Below are 21679 nucleotides of genomic sequence, written 5' to 3'. Positions count from 1 at the left end.
CAATATCTACAATAAAAAGTACAAAACTTTTTCTGTGCTTTTACACATTCCCTCCTGCAATGTAAGCCCAAAGAGTGCTAAGAAGATTTCTTTCATTTAATAGAGCAGCAATTCTTTTATCTTATTAATAAAAAAAACAACAACAACAAAAACAGACATGCTGTTGAAATTGCATTTCTTTTTTATATTGAGGGAAAATTGTTAATGATTTCTTACGATAAATCTTCGATTACGATAAATGCTCCAAGTGTTTTGAATAACTTGCTGTTGTTGTTTTAACTGCAGTGCTTTACGCCGTGGCTCTGGGCCAATCAGGAAGCCCACACGACGTTTTGCGCAACGCGTGACGTAGCACCTAGATAGCGACTTCTCGAGTGTTGTACGGAAATGAGATGATCACCTTTGGTTCCCTGAATTTCACAAACGGCAGAGGACTAAAAGGGGATTCAGTGGAAAAGTAAGCTGAAGGTGTCTGACTACAAATCATTTTCAAACAGCTACTAATTCGTACTACTTTATCTAATAAAAGAATAGCGAGCTTACTCGTTAGCCGCCAGGACAACTAGCTCGCTTACTAAGCTATGACAACAACGAGGCTGGGAACGAAAGCCGACTCCCTCTTCAGGTTGTTGACTTTTTTCCTCTTTCTTTTTCTGTTCCTACTACATTATAATTTTATCGAGTGTACGTGGCAGTGTTTTCACAGAAGCTGTAATTATACAACAAATCTCGGTCAAATGTACAGCTAGCTAGTAAGCTGAATAAAAACAAAACAAAAAGAAGTCATCAAAACTAAGAAGTCACGAGAGCGTACTGTTGGGTGACAAGACAGCTAATGCTAATGCGTATCAAAGAGAAAGAGCCACGATTTAAATAGCCGTAAATGCCTTTTTAAGGCTATTAATATCATAATTCAGATTTTCAATAGGACAGCCATCGGTAGTGTCTTCGGCTGTCTGTCTGATGTTGTTAGAGATGTTACATCCGCACATTTGCGCAGACTGGACGTTTTCCTGGTGATTGATTTGTCACGTTATTTGGTTCTGTGAAAAAACCTGAGGCGTACATGTAGTACAACCTGTTGCTAAAAGAAATCGCCCACAACAGGTATGATTGATGTTGTTTTGCAGGTGTTGGAATGCACTGTGTATGTGTCTCACTGGTGCAAAGGCTTTGATTTAACCACAGGGTTTATCTCACACAGATGGCGTCCAGTTAGTAAGGTGCTGTGAATTTGATGCGTTGCTTCTGAATGCAGCATGGAGATGATAAACACCAAGGCGCACTGATTCACAGATTGTCCTCACTAATGACACCTTTTTCTCTCCCTGTCTGACTCTGTCTGATGTTCAGGTCGCTTTTCCAATGAGGAGAACTTGCCCTTTTGGCCCCGTGCATCACCCTTCCTCGCCATGGCAAAGCTCTATCTGCCTACTTTCCTCTTCCTGATTTTTCTGTCCTCCTTCGTCCTCCTGCTGCTCATCCTTCTGACCCCTGTCACCCCCTCGCTTCCTTTAGCGCCTGCCTCTGATCCCTCACTTTGGCCGTCACCCTCTTGCAGTCCAGGTCAGTCCTGGGCAGTTCGACTGCACACTGGTCTTGATCACAAGGAAGAAGATAGTGAACACGGTGCTGTGCACATGGATTTCATAGCTAACAAGGTAGAGTACTTCATTCATGCTTTTTCAGATTAGACTTAAGAGCTTGTTATTTGCTGTTGTTATTGTAACCATAATAGGCCATTTCATACACTTGAATTTGAACTTAACACATTCACATTCATTAGTTTTTCATTGCACCAAACCTTTCAGTTGTTTGTTTTTTGCTCCCTGTTCGTCTTCTCTTTTTATCCCACGGTCTCTTATCTATGTAGGGATTTGACAGGGTTTGTTTTAAGGTTCGCTGTAAAAATGCTTTAGGACCAAACAGTTCTGTGAAGCCTTCTCACTGCGATACTTCCCACAGAACTGCATACTGTTAGATCTTTTACGTTTTCCTTTTCTTCTTATTTTTCCATTCATACAACTGATTGCATTTCTGAGCAACATATCCAACAGCCAGCCAACTAAGCTACAAACACAAGAGTGAGTTGGAGGACGCTGTGATTGGCAACATGTGTTTACTGAGTTTCAGGGGTTTCATGATAAAGTTGCAGTTGAAAATTAGAGATGTGATTTTGTTCACTTTTAAGATGCATAACATAACATTACAATTGACTCATTACTTACATGTTAAGTACCGTATACAGAGAGCTGCTAATCTTAGACCGAGGCTTCCTGCAGTTCCTGGTGCTGCTCCTGATTACCTCCAAAACCCCACTAACCAATCACTCCTGCCCACATTAAGAGCACATGCCAGCCTGTTGCAGTTATATTCCAGTAAATCCTACCAATAGTGATTCACTTTCATGATTTTCTCATGCTATGTCAGTTAGCACCTGCCAACTTTGACAGTTCCTTCAGTTTGGATACACACACACACAAAAGGGGGACTTCCTCCAAATGTTATAGGATCTATAAAAAGGTTTCTCTGGACCAGCAGTGCCTTACATTAGTCTTACATGAAGGTGGCCACGTTTAGATGCATTGTCCTAGTTTAATTTTGCAGTCGTCATCTGTGTTCTCTCTTGTCACAGGTAGCGGAGCAGGCTGGGCTGCACAACCATGGCCAGATAGGACACCTGGAAGGCCACTACTTGCTGTGCTCTACAAAGCCCGGTGCTGGGTCTGTAGGACGCATCAAGAGACAAGCTCTCCGCCCTGAGGATGTTTTAGCAGGACACCCTCATGTTATGTGGTACTCTCAGGAGAGAGTGCTCAGCCGCTCAAAGAGATCGATGGCCTTCAACGATCCCAACTACCCCAAACAGTGGCACCTGGTGAGGATGCATATGACTTACTGTCTTTATGATAAAATGTGGCATTCACATTTTTAACTAATTCAGAGGCTGACAATCAATACATATCTTTATTAAAAAGCATTTTTAGCTCTAAATTCTATTTTAACAACTCAATCAGAATGGAATTTAAGCCAGGTAATTTAAGTATGAATCAATGTAACAATCTGTGTGCAACATGACATTTGGTGTTATTTTTAACGGTTATGCCAAATGCTACAGAGGGGGTCGTCTGTTTCTTGCTCTAGATGTTTAAAGGAGACAGCTTACCAAGGAGAGAGAAGGAAAGTAAATTCTTGCCTAAAGTGAGAATGAAGTGCAAAGTGAAAAGCTAAATACTGCCGCTCAGCTGATTGTAACCTTTGAGCTTGCGCCTCTTTTATAGTTTCCTGTTTTCAGCGATTTATAAGCTTATTACTTTGTTTTTCACAGCTGTCCAATATGTGGGTACAAAAACACAAAACAGCCATAGTGGATTTCAAAGCTCTGATTGGCTTCACAGAAATGCTTGTTGTACAATAAGACCCATACTGCAAGATACACCACTTCACCTTTTCTCCCTCTGTTCTCTCGTTTTGATTTTTGTTCTCGTTTTGATTTACCTTGACATTTCTATTTCCACCTCTTCCTCTCATCCGTTTTTTTACTCTGACTGTTTTTGCAGCATAATGACGTCAGTAAGGGCATGGACATCAACGTGACAGGAGTGTGGGAGCGTAACATTACCGGCCAGGGAGTCACAGTGGTAGTTGTTGATGACGGTGTAGAGCACACCCACCAAGACATTCAGCCAAATTATGTAAGTCAAAACTGTCTAAGCAGTTTTGTGATTTATTCCTATTGCTTAACAATGGGAACTGGCATGGATTTATTTGTTTTGTAGTGAATCCAGTGTTGAATGACTGTAATCAATACTCTTTTTTTAGTCAATTCTGCCAGTGGGCTTTTGTATTATAGTTTGGTTTAGCAACTGCAGGCCAGACAAGAATCATCTTGCTGTGGAGGAACTGCTGTGGCAGATTTAACTTTAAACAGCATGTTGTAGATCAGAGGAAAGTTATAAAGTAGAGAGAATGTCGCTGTCGGCAGAAGGGAAGCAGTTTTTTGTTGTTGTTGTTTTTTAACAGTGTAGACAGACTTACAGTCCGCGCTAGTAGAAAAGTGATCACACAGTGAAGACAACATCAAAGTGAATTGGATAATAAGAAATTCTAGTTGTAATAGTTTTCTTGATTGTCTTATTAACGATTCTAGTAATGTTTAAAAACTGATTTTATGTCCTCCTTAGAGTCCAGAAGGCAGCTACGACCTTAACTCAAATGACCCAGACCCCATGCCTCACCCTGACATTCACAGCGACAACCACCACGGTACTCGGTGCGCTGGAGAGATTGCAGCTGTTCCCAACAACAGCTTCTGCGCAGTGGGAGTGGCCTATGGCAGCAAAGTAGCAGGTACAGACCGGAAAATCTTGATTTTTTTTTTTTCCATTGTTAAAATCTGAAGATGACAGAGTTAATTCTGAATTTATCTCATCTGTGACTTGTTGTTTACTTCTAAGGTATTAGAGTGCTCGATGGCCCGCTGACAGACAGCCTGGAGGCTATAGCCTTTAACAAACACTACCAAGTTAATGACATCTACAGCTGCAGGTCCGACTGTGTTTCCTGTGTAATTAAGCAGCATTTTAATATGCTGTAATATCATATTAACAAAGATTCTCATGTTCTTGCTGATGTTGCTCGTTGTGTGTTTTTTAGTTGGGGTCCAGATGATGATGGGCATACTGTGGATGGACCTCATCCTCTGGGCAAGGTGGGCTCATCTATTCACAGCACTTGTTGTCCAGCAGAGGGCAGTAAAACACAACAGCTCAGCAGCTTGGACATGTAGAAGACCACTGCAGATTTTCACTTCATGTTTTTGTTGTTTTTTTGTTTTTATGCTAATGACTTTTTTGTTGTCCCTGCTCCACAGGCAGCTCTGCAGCACGGGGTGATTGCAGGCAGACGAGGATTCGGGAGCATCTTTATAGTTGCCAGCGGTAACGGTGGTCAGTACAACGACAACTGCAACTACGACGGGTACGCCAACTCGATCTACACCATTACAATCGGTAAGACCTGGACATTATTAGGCGTGCCTGTGCCCGCCCTGTTTCTGCAGGTTTATTTGTGCAGTACGTGTGGCGCATGCAAGTAGTTTCTGTGTTTGTTTGATGCAGGAGCGGTCGACGAGAAAGGCAAGATGCCATTCTATGCTGAGGAGTGCGCATCCATGCTGGCCGTCACTTTCAGCAGCGGGAGGGGCTCTTTGAGGAGCATTGTAAGTCTCATCAAAACAAAGACAAGTAAAAGAATTAAGTGCATGAATAGTGGGTCAACTTAGTTTAGCTTCATTTAGCTGGGTTAATAGTGGCCATGACAGTGGTTTGACACCTTACATGTTCGGTGAAATTCAGACTAGAGGTGTGTGCATTCTGAACCAGACAAACAGCTTTAAATCATGTGCACCATGTGTAAAGAAAGCAACTAGACAGAGATTGACTCAAAGGTGAGTCTTGGCATTCTTCCAAGCGGATGTTAGCACAGTTTGTAGATATCTACAGCATTGCGTGATGCTAAATGTAGCAGAAATTTAAAAGATGAACTAATATTTGAACTGCAGTCTTTAAAGAAATCTGTGGAGGCAGGCTGTTCTGTATCTCCACTCAAGCTGAAATAACTTGTTACATTATTACAAGTGTAATAAAAAGTTCCCAAAAATTGTTACTCTCTCCAAAGCCTCCTTTACACTAGCACAGACTTGGCTTTGCTTGACTCTGCTTTTCCATTAGGTGGTAGTAGCAGGTACTTTTTTAGGACCTATTAGGCCAGGGTTCCAACTGTTTGCGTTGCATGCAAATGATGTTACGGGACTTCTGTGCTGCTGTGCGGCACCAATGACCACACCCACATTGAGGTGGTGCTCAATTTTAATCACAAATCACCAAAACGGAGTAAAGTCGAGCCAAGCCGCGTAGGTGGCACTGGAAAGGAGACATAAAGTTGAGTTGTGTCTAGGTGAGCTGTCAACCTCTTGGCCAGCACACACGTGTGAGTGAACAAATGATCGCCAATATAGAAAATCTATATAAAATTTTCAAAGGGGTCGTCTGTTTCTTGCTCTAGATGTTTAAAAACTGTTGTGCCGCGTATACTTAACCCTACTGATTAAGCCTGCAGATACCAAACTCCAAGACATGACATGCAGACCAGTATGTTTGAGTTCTCTACTGGAAAGGTCTAAAACTGTAGTGATGGGGACAGCTGTTTGAAAGAGCAGCTCCACATCAAGAGCAACAGGGAGTGTTTTCATCTGAAAACCGTGACTAATGTTGACAGGGGTAAGAGCCCATTGAAGCCGCTGACTTGTATTTGCTGTTGTTTGTGCATCACCACGGTAACGCAGTTTGGAGCGGCGGATGTCATCGCCTGAGGGAGAAGAGCTTAGCCAGGAGTGGGCTGTATGATCCACTGCTGACCACAGTATGGTCACAGGCCAAATGCTGTCCAGACGCTGCCTGTTAGTTTAATAGTCTCCAGAAACTTTTACCAAGAACAGCTGCTGTCACCAGTGCGCTGAGTTGGCATTTATTATTGAGTTTATAACATCTGGACAGTCATGAGAAAAAAAAGTAGTGATGTCTTAGAAATTACTTCTAAGCTGTTGGCAGTTTTTGCATCTTGTACTAATGGAGGATTGAAGATATTTTAGGGGCTTCAAGTCTCATAAAAACAATGTAAGTCCCAAATAATAGCTGTGACTAATTAAAACATGATGTTCAGTGTTGGAGATGAAGAAATTCAGTTGTTTGAAATAAATACACCATGACTGTTTCTAAAAGACATGTGGGCCTTATAAAACCTCATAAAACCTCATATATGAGTTAAAAAAGAACCTCTAATGCTTTGAACAATGATGACCACGGTTTGGCAGCATATTTTGTTTCTCATGTGTCCATCACATACTGGCTTTTACATCAGTGTATCTGGTAGATAGCAGCAGTTGTACTGGCAGCATTTGATTGACTAGGTGTCACCACAAATAGCAGTTATATCGTTGTAGAACAGCGCTTCATTATTCATTACTGGACATAACTACAAGGGGCTGCAGTCTGCGTGGCCTTGCCAACAGCTCTAATACCTGTAGTGGATGTTGTAAATAACGAGGTTGAAAGTTAGTACAAATGATTGGATGTGTAACTATTAGACTTGGGCAATGCATTACCCACTTAAATAGGTGGTGTGAGGATGGCATCCTTCAAGGAATGACAGTAAGAGACTGGTTGATTATTTTCCTCAAGCACAACTTTCTAGGGGCAAACAGTTCTTTGTTAATGTTGGCTGTGTCATCTTTGATCAGTGGGACTAAACCCAAAATACTCATGAACAGTTTACTGGTTACTTTGTTTTCTGTTCACTGTTGTTATGTTTCACAGCTCGCTGAACTTAGCACTCTGTTGGATTTGCGTGTTAAAGGTTTGGTTCGTTCTTGTTTTCATCAGCTGAGAAATATTAGTTGCTGTTCATGCTTTTATCTCATCTTTGGTCTATTGTAATTTACTCTTCGTCTGCCTCAGTAAAACCTCCTTGGATCATCTATATCTTGTACAGATTGCTGCTGGTAGGCTTACCAGATCCCCCAACGTTGCTCATCTCACACAGCTGCTGATCTCAATGCACTCAATCCCTATTAAATTTAGAATTCAATGCAAAGTTCACCTTTAGCACCTAAATATATTAGTGAACCTTTACAGCTATGTGTCACCAGTAGGACTCTCAGATGTTCTGATCAGGGTTTGTTGTCCAGCCATAAATTTAGATTAAAAAATTCCTCATTTAAAAAGCTAACTGGTGCTTAGTATTTTATTTTGTCTTATCATCTGTTTCTTTTTTTAATTGTCTGTGTTTGATGTCAACCACATTGTGATTTTCATCTTAAAAGGTGCTATATAAATAAAATGTACTTAATAAATTACTTATTGTGGATCAGCAGACACTGCACACTGGTGGCATTTTAACACAGTGCAACAGCACAGAAGACCAAAATACATCATCTTCTTATTAGCTAAACAGAGAGTGTATTGAAAATCATACTGCAATACCACCCAAATCCAATCATAATTGCCTTTTTAAAAACATTTTTTGAGACCCAGTACATGTACAGCACTGCGCTGTATTTGATGTCCATGAGCAAACAGCAAAAGATCAACAGCTATTCCCAGCTGTTGATCTTTTGCTGTTTGCTCAAGGAGGTGTCAGGATTGTCTGTGCTCTGTCTGTGTATACACATTTTAATGTATACCCTCCTGTGGTTTTGTTTGTTTAACTTCATTTATTTTACTTTTTTTTATCTTAATGTGGCTCTTAAATTCTTCTCTGGGTGTTGCCAGTGTCAAATTGTACTCCAATAACTGCACATACAGAGGACTGAACTCTGGTTACATTCGTTCAAATGGGTCAAGATGGCTTCTTAAAAGGGTTTGACCGTTTGATAACAGTTTATACTCAGACTCCTGTCAGTTTTTACTGCTGTGACACAGTTTATACTGTGCACAGTTTCTCCAAACTATCCTTCCGACACTCAGCCCATCTGTGTGGTTCTTCAGGTGACTTCAGACTGGTCCATGCAGGGGGGCACAGGTTGTACCGAGGGTCACACCGGTACGTCTGCTGCAGCACCCCTGGCAGCAGGAATGGTGGCCCTCATGCTGCAGGTCCGGCCCTGCCTCACCTGGAGGGATATCCAGCACATCATCACCTTCACTGCCACCAAGGTAAGCCTGATGAAATTCAGAAACTTGGTTATTAGAGTACACACACACACACACACACACACTGTGCTCAGGTAAACTTCTCTCTTAGGGGCTGCTATATTTTATCTTTGTTTGGATATTGAATTTATGGCATTAATCTTTCGTGCCTTCTTCTCTGTGCTCTTGGGTTGAAAATGTATATCCACGTTTGGAGCCTCTTTGTAGTAACATTTGCATTATTTGGTGTAATGTATGTGTCGAGTATCTTTTTGAGTAAAGCCCTTGTGTGTTCTGTTGTTCAGCCAATCAGGTCACAATACCAGCTGTTCACAGAATGATTCAAAATGACATGTCAAAACCTGAAAGGTGAAAATGGGATGCAAAGTAAACTAAATGTAGGATCTGACACGTTTTAGCTCACAGTTCTAACAGTGTTTTGAAATCTTCCCTTAATCTTTTTTTTCAGCAGTGTTTTGCTTCAGTGGATAAAACTCAGAGTTATTGGCTTATAAAAATTTATGGGTCTTCATCGCTGACATATAGAGTGCAGTAAAAACAGACAAGCAGGAGAAAGTGATGATTTCAGTAACATGCAGCTACGGCCCAGCCAACCAGGAATCAAACAGAGAACTCGGCTGATTAGTCCCTGTGTTAAGTCTTCTCAGCACGTGGCTGTCGAGCTCCACAAGTTATTTTTATTATTAATGAATTGTGTGTAGATTGTCAGGATATGGTGACAATTTTTCTGCACTTCCGATATCGTCAGCGTGTAATGTTGAATGCATTTTGATACATATGAAGCCTCATCTACCCCCATTATTGCTAGTTACTCTTCCAGTAATCATAAGTAGTAAAGCAATGCTTTGAGTGGTATGAAGGCCAGATAAAGAATCAGCTTTTATATGGATGGGTAAGCCCTGTCCAAATTTACTGCGACTATATTTACATAGTTACAGGCAGCAGCCAGTTTAGCTGAGACTCAGAGAGCCAGCCTTTGTCCAGGGGTAACAAAATTTGCCTAAGAGCAAAGCTGGCTCATTAACATGATAGATCTAATGTATCTCATTTCCCAATACTCCTGGAAGTGGTCTCTCTTGTTTATTTTGTCATTTCTGTTGCTCAATAAGAGCATAAACTCGATCTTGGCTGTGTTTGTTTTGACAGTGCGACAGTAGTGCCGACTGGAAGGTGAATGGAGCAGGATTTCATCACAGCCACCAGCACGGCTTCGGTCTGCTCAACGCGTGGAGGCTCGTCAATGCCGCCAAGGTTCACACATACGCACGTAGAGACACAGCCACTGCTCTCAGTAAAGATGTCCACTCCAGGTTAGGCTGAAGATGTCTCTGGTTTCTGTTTCAGGTGTGGGAGTCAGTGCCATTCCTCTTGTCCTATCAGAGCTCTGTAATAAAGGAGGAAACCCCCATTGTGATCTATCCCGATGAGCTTGTCCTTACCTGGGAAGGTAACCCTGCCTCAGTGTCTACTCTTCTCTCTCAGCTCTGTACTGGACATTTACTTGTCAAGTTTACACACTGCACTCATGTAGCTAACTCCCTCTGCCCCTCCCTCTCTGCCTGCCTGCTCCTCAGACAGGCTGCCTGTCCATATTTGGTAATGTTCTCTTTGTTTGTGAGTTCCCTTGGCGAAATTTGTTTTCCAGATTTTTTTTGCAGGTTTTTTTCCATTTTCTTCAATTTTTTTTCTGATATAACTACTTTAGCATTTCTCACTATTCATTTTGTTCCTTCATCACTTCTTACCGCTCTGACTCTCTCACATTTAGCTATCTGTGTATGTAATCTCTCCCTTGTACAGTTTTTTCGCATATGGTGACCTCATTCTAGCAGAAACATTTCCTTCTCCCTCATCTCCTCCTCTCCTCCCTCGATCTGTATCTTCCCTCTTTTATGGGCTTGTTGATTTCAGGAAGACAGCCAGATGTGTGTGCGTCTGTGTGTGTGCGCACAAAGAGCTGCTGACAGTTAAAGAGGTGCTGTACTCCACATTTTCTCCTTTAAGCGTCGTTTCAGTCAGTATTGGTTGGGGCTCTTTTTTCTTCACCACTGACCCTGTTCAGACCTGCCCGTCACACTACTCGGTGTTTGCTGTGGTAGTTTCTATGTGTTTTGGCTGACTCACTAACACGCCCCCTTTAGCTTTTCAAAATTTCCTCTTCCCATGTGAACATTTTCTCCACTTGTAAGCGCACACTGCAACTTGCTCTGACCTGTTCATGGCCAGTCACATCCCTCAGGTTTCATCAGCCCAGCTCAGGGCGATTGGGTGACGTTAGTTTACAGACAACTTGAGTTTGACTTTTCTGAGGGAGAGAGGATGTGTGGGAGCTCGCAGTCTCACGTTCCAGTGGAGAATAGAGGTTTTAGGTTGCTGCAAGGTGAAGGAACGCCTGCGAGTTAGTTGTAAAAGAGAAACACGATGGTAAAAGCTCACAGCTGCTGCGTCATCACATTCTAACCCAGAGCAGTCATTTAGCAGAGTTGGTTTGTGTGGTATACTCAAACCTGTCATCTCAGACAAAAGTTTGGATTGAAAAAAAAAAGTTTCAACAATCTTACATCATTTTTATAGAGTGACACTGAATTTATTTAGCTTGGCTTAACAGCCCAATGACAAAGATATAGAAAAACCCAGCATCTGCTTATTTAGACAAGCATGCAGACTTTTATCCCAGGATACATCTTTATCTTTATGTGTCTTCCCTTCTTGAGCTATGAGCACAGGTCAGCAGCGTGCTGTCTGGAGTTTATTACGCAGTCACCCCCGCACCCTGTTTATTGAATGCATATCATGTTTCTTTAAAATTTCCAGTGAAAACCACTGCCAGACCAGTGCATTCATGGAAAATCTTCCAAAATCTGAAGTTGATTTGAACTCTGAGCTGTCAGAGCTTCTAGCATTTAAAACCTTTCTCCAAGCTTCTTTAATCTTTTTGTCCTTTATTTCATTTCCCCTCTACAGTCCTGCTCTCTTTTCCTTCTTACTTTTCTCTTCTCCACTTGTCTCCTTGTCCTTGCTGCCCCTCCCGATCATTCCCTTTTTCTCTACATCTGTCCCATGCCTCTCCATCTTACCGTCCACACCTCTGTTTACACGTCTCCTCCTCTCTCCTTGGGCCCTCTGCGTCCTTCCCTGCCCCGAGGATGTGTTCAGCCCTACATGGTCAGATAGAGCCATGGCCCATTAGCACTCAGAGCCCAGGAAATACCGAGAAATTACCAGACACTCGCATTGGGAGGGCAAGAGGTGGTCAGGAAGACTCACTGATAACAGATTCAAGTTTGAGGGAAGATTGAAATTTTAAAGTAGAGTGGTTTTTATTGATTTTCTCTGTTTTAAAGTCTCTCCAGATTAGGATTGATTTCATTCATTAGCTAAACTCTAATTGTTTTTAAAGGAAATGTTATTTGGTTTGTCATAATGGCAGCAAAGAAGTTTTACTGAAATAAAGTTATGTAAATAATAGGACGAGTAGAAAATTGGATTCTTATCATCACCGTATTGTGAAGCAGCACTTAAAATGAAGCTAATGAGCCCTGAAATTGAAACTTAAACATGCATTCAGAATGATTTCAAGCATATTCACATACTCTTCATTGTTTACAAGGTTAGAATAAAGGGTCAAACTGTCAAACATACAAACAGTGTGAGCCGCTCTGTCTCCTCTCCATCAGTCTCTGCTGCCGACCTGAGACAGTCTGGAATGGAGACCCTGGAGCATGTGGCCGTAACCGTGACAGTCATCCACCCTTGCCGTGGCAACGTGGAGTTCGTGTTGATCTGCCCCAGCGGTATGAGATCAGTCATCGGGGCTCGCCGTGCCATCGACAGGTAGTTTCTGTCTTTGAGCTTTGTAAAACAACACTTAGCGGAAAATGGTAATTGTAAAACGTACTCACGTTTAAGGTTTCTAATGTATCTCAAAATTACACTGAAAATTGTTTGTGCTGCAGTCTAATGTAGCTGTGTGTGTTTTGTGCTCATAGAGATAATGCAGGCTACCAGGACTGGACTTTCTCCACTGTGCGCTGCTGGGGAGAGAGAGCCCAGGGCCTCTATACCCTCAAGATCTCTGACCACAGTGAGTTTCTGCCCTGCTGACAGCTAGACTCGTTTGGGTTTTTACATTTTTTTTATTTGTTTGGCTCTTCATCATGACCTCCTCACTCCACTTTTTCTATAGAAGATGAATCTTCTGACCAGTGTGCCGCTGTGGGAGTGCTGAAGGAGAGGAAGTTGACTCTGTATGGTTCATCTATGATGTTCAGCGAGGTCAAGGAAAGACAGAGGCAAGAACCGATACACAGTCGGCGTAACACTTTGGCAATAAATGAATTCAAACTCAGCCTGAATGCAGATGTTAGGGGTGAACCTGTGATTTTATTAAGATGTTCTGTGAGTTTGATGGGCTGTGCATCGATTGACAGGCTGGTGGAGGAGGCAATGACTGGGAAGTATCTGCACAGCAACTTCTCTCTGCCCTGCCCTCCAGGCCTGGACCTGCCTCCAGAAATCACCAAGCCTTTCACGTCCAACAACCTCAAGGTAAACAGCGCGGCGTTTACGTTGCACACTCAGACAAGCCCCGCCATGATTACCATGCTGTTGCCCGCTGTGTGCTTCAGTCTTTTGAGTTCTTTGCGGACTGTGTTCATTTTCTCCCTGGGGAGGTGATGTGTGTTTGTTGTTTTTTTTAACATGTTTCTTGTACAACTTCCATGGTTTTAACCATCAATCAGGGAAGTGTTTATCATAAAGTCTCCAGTGATTAAATATATCCTCAGGCCTTCATCTTTCTTATTTAGTTAAGATGTGTGTAACTTAACTTAGCAGTAGGATGGTGGACATGTGAGAGGGTAACTAAAATCTGTGAGCCCCTGGACAGAAGGGTATAAAACAAATCAAGTATTGATTAATTAACCCTTCAGCTAACCTTTAGGTGTGTGCGCTCGTTCTCCTTTTCCATTCTTTATCAGCTCCCTTCCTTTGCACTTTACCAGCACATTCAGCCATCACTGATCACTGATTGACTCTTCCTGTGGTGATTTACATTCTTTGTTTCTATAACCTGTGTCCTCCTCCTCTTCCAGTTCATGCTGTTGCTTGGCTGTTTTGCTCTCTTCTGGTCCCTCTACTACACATTGGAGGTCATGATGGCCCACGTAGACTTCAGGGTCCTTCTCTGCTTGCCCAGGAGACAGGGTGGTCACAGGAGGGGGCGACAAGGGAAAGGAGTGGAGGAGGCACTGATTGGGGATGAGGACGGGGAGGATGAGGAGCAGGACTCAGGGGTGGAGTTGCAGGCAGTGCTGGACTCTGATGTCAAAGAGCCGCTTGCCAGTGGGGAATGGCTGGCAACATAGCACTGAGCCAGAGGAAGGGCTAAAACCATCAAACTGTTAGTCCTTATAGGACCTCTCAGGCTTACACCTTCGTTTTGCCACTCGCCAACTTAGCCTCCCACACTCAGCTTCCAGCAGTGGTGTTGGAGTGTCAAACCAGTGCACTCTTGTCCTTCTTTGCATTCCCCTTAAGAGTGGCCTTCAGTGTGTTTGTGCTGCACGCAAAGGTGTGTGGCTTGTGCACATCCCCTTAATAAAGGTGATCACATTTTTTCTGCGATCTCTTTAGACATGGAAGAAAAATTTGGTACGAAGGTTAGAATTCCTGTAAAGTAAGTTAATGCACAGGTCTGGTATGACCATCAGATGGACCTAACAGGGTTCCTGGTTGAATTACATGTGTGAATGTGTTCATTTGCTCATATATGTTTAAAATGTAACCTCAAAGAAGAGCTTGATAGGATGCAATACACCTGTGGAAGTAAGAACTGAGATGTGCACTTAAGAAAAAAAACAGGTGTGAAAGTGTGTGTGTGTGTGGTAACCTGAGCGATTGTGCTTGTGATATGCAAGGTCTTCCATGGAAAAAGTGACCTACGGTAAAATGTGAGGCTTCAAGTGGGTACTGTATTTCAATAAAGATTGCTTTTTGAGGGAATTCTTTTATGCATTTATTTTTTTAAGCCTGGTGTTGTTTTCTGTGGCTTATCAATCTACTACTGATAATTTACAAATAAAAGAAAAATACAAACTTGAAATGGGATTTTTGCATTGTGGGATTTGCAAATCAATTTTTTAATAAAGTATAATATATAGACAATGTGTGCCTGCTGTACAGATGTACTATGCTGATGGTGTTTTTACAGTGCTTTTTTTTTTTAAGACTGTATTAAAGAAGTATAATTTTTTAATGTAAACAGTGTTTGGAGTGATATTGAAAACCATTACTGTGCAAGTCACAGGCAAGTTCAGTGATAATAAACAATGGTTGATTAAGTTTTCTCTTTGACTGATTTTTGTACTTTTAAAATAGTTTTAAAACCAAGTTCACACAAGCACACACCTCCAGTGAGTCACCTGTAGGAATAAATTAATTTGGCATGGTAAATGTATGTGTTGAGTGGTTTTACACATTTTTTAATTGAATATGTCATTTGAATTCAGTAACTGGCTACATTTCAAGGTAATCTGAAACAATCCTGGGTATGGTTACAGAGGTTTTTAAAGTCTATTATGGTAACAGTTGCAACATTAACTTGCACTAACTGGCACTGAACACAAACAATAGCATGGATACAAAATAAAGCAAAAACAAAGAAAAGTTAACCAATGGTAATGTCAAATCTCAGAACTGCCAGAAGACGACTGTTTTCCCGTAAAGTAAGACTTTCCCATTTTTGAAGTCTTTTATGTCGACGCTTACACGCCTACAGATAAAAATGTGATAAGTGTTCCCTGTTGCCATGCTTTCTTAATCTGGGTCATGTAAACATGCATGCATGCATGCATGTTGGTGCATGGGTTGTTTGAAATATTAGTAGGAGAGATCCCACCCCATTCACCCCATTTTCCAACAAGGGAACCCTTAAAGAGCTGGAAACACAAACTCAATTCAGAGATGTATTTCAAAGTCATTATTTAATAAGACAATGTACAAAAATATGAGCGCTGATACAGCAGGCGCAGCGATGTGGGAAGTGTACTTGACACGGTAGCAGTAAAAATGAGGAGCATTGGTGCAACATGGTTGTGCTTGTAAATTTGAGAAGAATGCTTTACGGCATGTAAACGAATACGTATTTCTGTCAGAACCCATCAAAATTCAGGGAGGCAGATGCAACACGAGTTCCTTATCGAAGGAAAGACCGGATCAACTTTTGGTATGTGAAAGGTTTTTGTTTGGTTTAACAAGACACTTTTTGGTCATTTTTCATGGCTACAATTGCAGCTTAAGACTACAAACATTCAGTTGTTACTGGTCCGAAGACAAAGCATAGTTGAACCCTGCATTGATCACCAGTGTGAGCATGTAAATAAGGGCTCTGTGACAGTTATTAAGTTTAGGGAAGACCGAAGGGTGTAAGAGATCATAAAAAGCACCAGAGGTTTTGGTTAGAAGAGGGGCTAAAGAGGTTTGGGGTACTGATGCAAGTGCTGCTCGCTGCAGACAACAGGTTCAGCTCCATCTCTCTGAAGTTGGAGTTAGGGTGGTGGCATGGCTGGACCTGGAGATGGAGTTGGACCAAGCCAGCAGCTCTGCAGTGAGCGCCCTTTCCACTGGCGGCTCAGTGACTTTACAGGATCTGTCGAGGTCTTCCGTAGCTCATGCCCTCCTGACTGGCTCCCTTATTGGAGCCCATCTGTAAGCCAATCACATTTTTGCCAGCCTTCAGCTGCTCGTCGCTGAAGTCTCGCTTGTTCTCCTGTGCCTTCCTGCAATGCAACATTGAAAAGTGTCATAAAAAGGTGCCGGAGTCATTGTGTTAACAGGGCTCTGTTTAATTTTAGAGGACTCACTTGAAGAACCAGTTGGGATCTCCTTTGTATGTGCCTTCATCCTTGGTAACGGCCAAGCTGCCCAAAGCTGACAGGGTCCTCTGCACTGCTGCCAAGTCCTTACCTGTCCCAACACACACCATATTAACAACAGCATCAGTCAAAATATCAAATATCAATCTCTGAAAACTAAAACCAATATGTGGAAACAACCAAAACCTGCAGTTCCTCTAATGACCACTTGTGGCAGCACTCTGAAAATAACATGTGGTGGCTACATTCATGAACAACAACAACAAAAAAACATCTATGGTTGCACCATACAATCCAAGTGCCTAAACCCTCCACCATTAAACAATCCTGAGAGCATGAAACCTGTCTGACCTTCCCAAAGGTCCACGGTCTGGAACATGTCGGTCTTCGTGACGCCGTACTTCTCTGCAGCGTGGAGAAACTGGGAGATCTGTTCCATCTGCTTGAAGGCCATGGGCGAGCTCTGAATCTTCTTCACAGGTTTCTCGCCGGCAAACAGACTGTTAATGAGCTCGCTCAAGACCTGGAGAGAAAAAAACGAAACCAAAAAGGAGGGTAGAAAGGGGAGGGCAGTTAAAGGGAAGAAGAAAGGAAGGAGAAGGACAAATAAAAGATTTTTATCTTAAAGCAATTTCTAGTAGAAAACATCCGGGCAGCTTGTGCACTCACACATCCGTCCTTGAGCCAAGCCTGGAAGCCCTGTTTGCCGGGCTCTGGCTTCCCCACACCAGAGCCACACTGACGGCTGATCCACTCCACCAGAATCTGCTCCAGCTCTGGATCGTACTTGCTGTCGATCTTGTCCTGGACCTGCCGACTCAGGCCATAGGATGGACCTTTGTTAGCCATGCCGGCACCCTGGGGCAGGCGAGAGAAGTGAAGTGAGGGATGGAAATGAACGAGAAATACATGCCTTCAAAGAAAAAGGGCTAATGTAGTTATGATCCCTTGATGTCACGTAATGATGGGGATTTCAGTCTCCCTGATCTTAGTCTTACCTGTGATGTCGACCTTTTTATCAAATATTGTCACTTCTATCCTTGTCCTGCATATGCGTTTATACCTATTCCATTCATAGTTGCTTTTAGCAGCTCACATGTTTGCACTGCAGTATCATTTAGATTGAGTCTAAAGCATATGCAGAAACATGCATAGTTGTGCAAAGAATTTAAATAAAGCCACATTTACACATTTACTCGGGAACACACATACACCTCCTCCTGACTATATGCTGTAATCATGATACACCAGTACAAACATTAACACCATGCATGTCAGAAGCGTGTATAGAAGCGTAAATGCTCAGCATTCAGTACAATTATAAACCTTCCCAGGAGCACCAGCAGTAACAGTGCTGCGTCTCCCAGTGCAAACCATTCAGCCCCGTCAGGATGGACGGTGTGCAGAGGGAGCTCGCTATCAGCCAGCTGATTTTTGCATATGTTCCTCTGTAATGCCAGCACACACACACACTCTTTCTTCCTCCCTCTCTCTTTTTTTGGCTTTTGCTTTGCTCCAACGCACAAACACACATACAGCCAGCACTTTTTTTTGTTTGTTTTTTTCCATTTTAAGCTTCTGTATTGCCTTTGGGCCAACAGCCAATGAGTGCAAATGAGTGCAAAAACTCATATCAAAGTGCTGTCTGCACCATCCAACCTTTGTTGCCATCTTGATGTCAGGTCACGTCAACTTCCCTGTTCCTGGAGAGGTTTAAAGTCGAAACATTGAAAAGGTTAAACTTCTCCTCTGGCTGGAGGAGAGACTCGTTTCTGGCACAGGGTGAGGAATGCTGTTGTTCTGTTTTTACACAATGCACAAGTTTTTCTGATTGGATTCTTTCCACTGTAGTAGAGGCCTGTAGGGGTCACTGACAGAAGATAAAGTTGGGACTTTTTTTCTTAAAACGTTCCTTTCTTTCACATTCCCCTTATTTTCATTTGCTCATTTATTCTTTCTCACTAAATGATTTGTGAGGCATGGAAACCTGTAATGGAAACAACGTGCAAACACAATACTGGCACATTCCCACTTTGGAATATTCAGCCTACTTTTAGCTCCATGTTTTTGTTTTTTCAGTTTTAATTTCACCCGTCTCCTACTCGTTGCTGGACATGCAGCTGATGAGTGAGCCAGTGTAGCTGTGTTTATGTAAATTACAGATTATAGGCACTCTATGAGTACCTTATGGATTTTTACATGACATTTCAATGCAATTCCTTATTTAGTTTAGTTTAGTAAAGGGATAAAAGAAATGTGGATTTTTTTTGGTGTCGTGGATATGATAAATAAAACCATTGTACCATTGTACGAGTACATAACCCCCATGTCTGCGTATTAGAGGCTGAATGCCAAAGAAGTGAATGGCTCCCGGCCCAGAACGTCCAGAGCTCGTTACCTCCAGCCCAGTTTCATATTCTCTGCATACTCTGTGGTGCTTTTCCAGACCACAGGAAACCAAACACACATGCTGGGGAGCACGCTCACTTACTTACAACCGCAAGTTCAGATATTATATCTCTTCCTCACACACACACACACACACACTCATACCTCTCATTATTCCGCCTGACATTCGTCATTATATAATTATTATTTCAAAGCAATGTGTCTCTGGTATAACTTCAATCCGTCCTTTTTAAACACTGGCCCTCCTGAAACACTCTGTGGGCTTTGACCACGAATCCTTCACGCTACACTTTTTTTAATAGGAAAAGTAATAGATGGCATCTTTACCACACTGTGCACTCAGTGCCTTCTCCCACCACAAAGAGGAGAAAGTGTGCACTGCATAACAACCAAACAAAGCTTATATAATCTTTTTTTGGAGGTTAAGTAAATCCATTAAGGCCTAGTCTCTATTTCTGGTATCTATGTGCGTCCAGGGGCCTGATGTTGTGTTTGGGACCCGGCCCAGGTCCAATAACTCAGGATTATCTGCTAAACAAGCTTCTGTGCTGTCTGGCTGCTTCTGCTTAATTCTGCTCCATGGGGAGCTTTTCATTTATAGCTACTTCTAATGCTTTGTACTGTAGAAAGAAAAGGATGGAGATTTTTGTGTAAGAGCAATATGGCAGTATGACCATTAAAAAAAAAAAATCACCAAAGATGGTCAAAACCACAGATTTGAAGTAAAGGCGAGCCTCAAATACTTCTTCTCAAAACTCCCAAAGTGCTCTATCCCACAGTCATGACTTCATCACCTCAGTCCCTCCATCTCTCCCTCTACTGTGTTTTCCCCGTCTGTTTCTCTATCACCATGGCAAATGTGCCTAATGCCAGAACAGGAAACCAGTGTGAGGGCTGTGGCAACTGCGGCAGCCCGAGGGGACGTGGCATCGGACGGCCTCGCCTCCTCTACAGTTAACCAGCTAACCGCCATCTAATGATTTGTATGAATAAGCTGTGGGGTGCTTGTGCAAGCGGTGCACGCGCTAATCCTTTTGTTTCTCAGCTTTTTAGAGAGTCAGGATTTGGCGTAAATCAGCTGAAGTTTGGGCCGGACATTGTCAGCTGAGTCATCCGGCTGAAGGATGCCATCCCAGCTGGATGATGTACTGGTTTTATTTTATTTTTTCCAGTTTATTCCAGGGGCACAGAAAAGTTTACTCCGACCTGCCACTTTCTGAAAGCCCTTTGCAGTTCTGATCGTTCTGACAAACTTTACAACAGTTGTACATCTGAGCTGATGTACTTCTAGTGACTGTGTCATGTGAGCACTGCTGTCCGGCTCACAGCAACTATGCGCTCTTACAAAGACGTGATCAGTCCCTGGTTTCTATAAACCTCTGCTGTGTTTATGTGCTGCTGCTGGATTGGCAGCGCAGATAGTGTTATCTCCTCCTGTTGCTGCTGTTTAGAAACTCAGCTACCCACTGGTACTCCTTCCCCTCCTCCTTCCCACTGCTACTGCTGGCTGGCTTTACTGGAATCACTGGGTGTGCTGCCATCTTTGATGATTTGCTCATTATCTTCTCTCCAAACGCTGCTCCACATCAGGCAGCAGCTTCATAATGTATTCATAAAGACAGATGGAAAGTTTGGACAGCTCTGTATCCTCATTATATAAGTGGCTGTAATTGTCTGCTCTGTAACTCATTACGCCTCAGAAGCCCATGAATGGCAGTGGATCATTTGCTTGTACAAATAAAACTATGCAGATATGCAGATATATGAAATGCTGTCTGGCTTTTATGTCCTTTCAGTGTAAGGAAAAAAATATCAGCCCTCAAATGAGATATGCACCGCATTACAGTTAAACAGTGAGTTTATTTGGACAAAGTTTTAAGTTATGTATATAAAACGGTACAACCAGGCTTCCCGTATGAAAACAGCAGTTTTTAATCAGAGAATGAAGATTATAAGCAGCTGTACTCGATCACGTGCAGATATTTGCAAACTTTTATTCAGTCAAATGCGCAAAAATCTTTAGGAAACCCGATAGTCTCTGCATACGTCATAAACCACTGGTGCATATGGATGTTTGAGCTCCCATCTGCTCCTGGATTTTGCAAGCAAACAGCCTCTTTGACCTCCGAAGGATGAAATTAGTCATATTCTGTATGTATTCCTTTTGATATGATTTTAACACCCCGCATCTGACCATCATCATCCAGACAACAATCACTTCCAGGAGTTTAACAAGAGAAAAAAGACAAGCATACTCACTGTGTGAAGCAATAGGTGAGTTCTCCGCTGGTGAAGGCGTGAGTGTGGATGCTTGACTGAGTGTTTGTATATGCTTGGCAAGGGACCTCCCTCTCAAAAATGCCGGCTTAAAAGGAGCAGATGAGGCCAGATGACTTCACTCCTCTACTGAGAGAGTGAGAGAGGGTGGAGGAAGGAGGGAGCAACGAAAGCCAAGAATGAGGGCGAGTGAGAGGGGTAGAGGGAGGGAAAAAAAGGAAACTTCATCCTTAAAAGGGCATGGCCTTTCAGCAGCTCCCTCTCCCTCTGCCTGTTGCGTCTCTTCCCCTCACGTCTAGTCAGAACGCCCAGCCTTATTTGGGTACGGCTGTTCCACGCAGAGACGAGAGAGACGGCAGCATTGGTTTGGTCGGCGAGAATTCCCCAAATAGTTTCGCCGCATCGCTC

The 21679-nt window shown here is 42.6% G+C and overlaps 2 protein-coding genes across 5 annotated transcripts; one reads left to right on the top strand and one right to left on the bottom strand.

Moving 5' to 3' along the window:
- Window positions 1-348: 348 nt before the first annotated feature.
- On the top strand, window positions 349-15567 carry pcsk7 (proprotein convertase subtilisin/kexin type 7). Of its 3 annotated transcripts, none has more exons than XM_063492662.1 (17): window positions 349-457; window positions 1354-1661; window positions 2636-2878; window positions 3561-3695; window positions 4185-4350; window positions 4458-4548; window positions 4657-4711; window positions 4874-5012; window positions 5121-5221; window positions 8547-8714; window positions 9858-9962; window positions 10056-10158; window positions 12389-12545; window positions 12701-12795; window positions 12898-13003; window positions 13142-13259; window positions 13805-15567. In XM_063492662.1, exons 2-17 carry the CDS (start codon window positions 1413-1415, stop codon window positions 14075-14077), a joined length of 2304 nt encoding a protein of 767 aa, XP_063348732.1. In that variant the 5' UTR covers window positions 349-457; window positions 1354-1412; the 3' UTR covers window positions 14078-15567. The 3 variants fall into 3 exon arrangements, with proteins under 3 accessions (XP_063348732.1, XP_063348731.1, XP_063348733.1); XM_063492661.1 differs by having other exon boundaries at window positions 355-625; XM_063492663.1 differs by having other exon boundaries at window positions 363-468.
- A 108-nt stretch (window positions 15568-15675) lies between these two features.
- Window positions 15676-21416, bottom strand: tagln (transgelin). 2 transcript variants are annotated; one of them, XM_063492664.1, is made up of 6 exons: window positions 21254-21416; window positions 18245-18288; window positions 17255-17443; window positions 16937-17108; window positions 16574-16676; window positions 15676-16489 (listed from the first exon to the last, which is right to left on the bottom strand). In XM_063492664.1, the coding sequence occupies exons 2-6, from the start codon at window positions 18254-18256 to the stop codon at window positions 16351-16353; spliced, it is 615 nt and encodes a 204-aa protein (XP_063348734.1). In that variant the 5' UTR covers window positions 18257-18288; window positions 21254-21416; the 3' UTR covers window positions 15676-16350. The 2 variants fall into 2 exon arrangements, with proteins under 2 accessions (XP_063348734.1, XP_063348735.1); XM_063492665.1 differs by lacking the exon at window positions 18245-18288 and having other exon boundaries at window positions 21254-21415.
- Window positions 21417-21679: the final 263 nt, after the last annotated feature.

This window comes from Pelmatolapia mariae, linkage group LG14 (assembly GCF_036321145.2).
Source record: "Pelmatolapia mariae isolate MD_Pm_ZW linkage group LG14, Pm_UMD_F_2, whole genome shotgun sequence".
NCBI classification, from domain to species: Eukaryota; Metazoa; Chordata; class Actinopteri; order Cichliformes; family Cichlidae; genus Pelmatolapia; species Pelmatolapia mariae.
The sequence above is the reverse complement of the archived record's forward strand: the minus strand, read 5'-3'. Positions and strand labels throughout refer to the sequence as shown.

What these genes read in the sequence shown, in the direction of transcription:
- pcsk7 (XM_063492662.1), top strand. Translation starts at nt 1,413, where the DNA reads ATGGCAAAGCTCTATCTGCCTACTTTCCTCTTCCTGATTTTTCTGTCC. An exon ending in GACCTCATCCTCTGGGCAAG is followed by an intron (nt 4,712 to 4,873) that starts GTGGGCTCATCT and finishes CCTGCTCCACAG; the next exon opens with GCAGCTCTGCAGCACGGGGT. An exon ending in GGGGCTCTTTGAGGAGCATT is followed by an intron (nt 5,222 to 8,546) that starts GTAAGTCTCATC and finishes GTGGTTCTTCAG; the next exon opens with GTGACTTCAGACTGGTCCAT.
- tagln (XM_063492664.1), bottom strand. An exon ending in CTTGGCTCAAGGACGGATGT is followed by an intron (nt 17,109 to 17,254) that starts GTGAGTGCACAA and finishes TTTTCTCTCCAG; the next exon opens with GTCTTGAGCGAGCTCATTAA. An exon ending in GACCGTGGACCTTTGGGAAG is followed by an intron (nt 16,677 to 16,936) that starts GTCAGACAGGTT and finishes GTGTTGGGACAG; the next exon opens with GTAAGGACTTGGCAGCAGTG.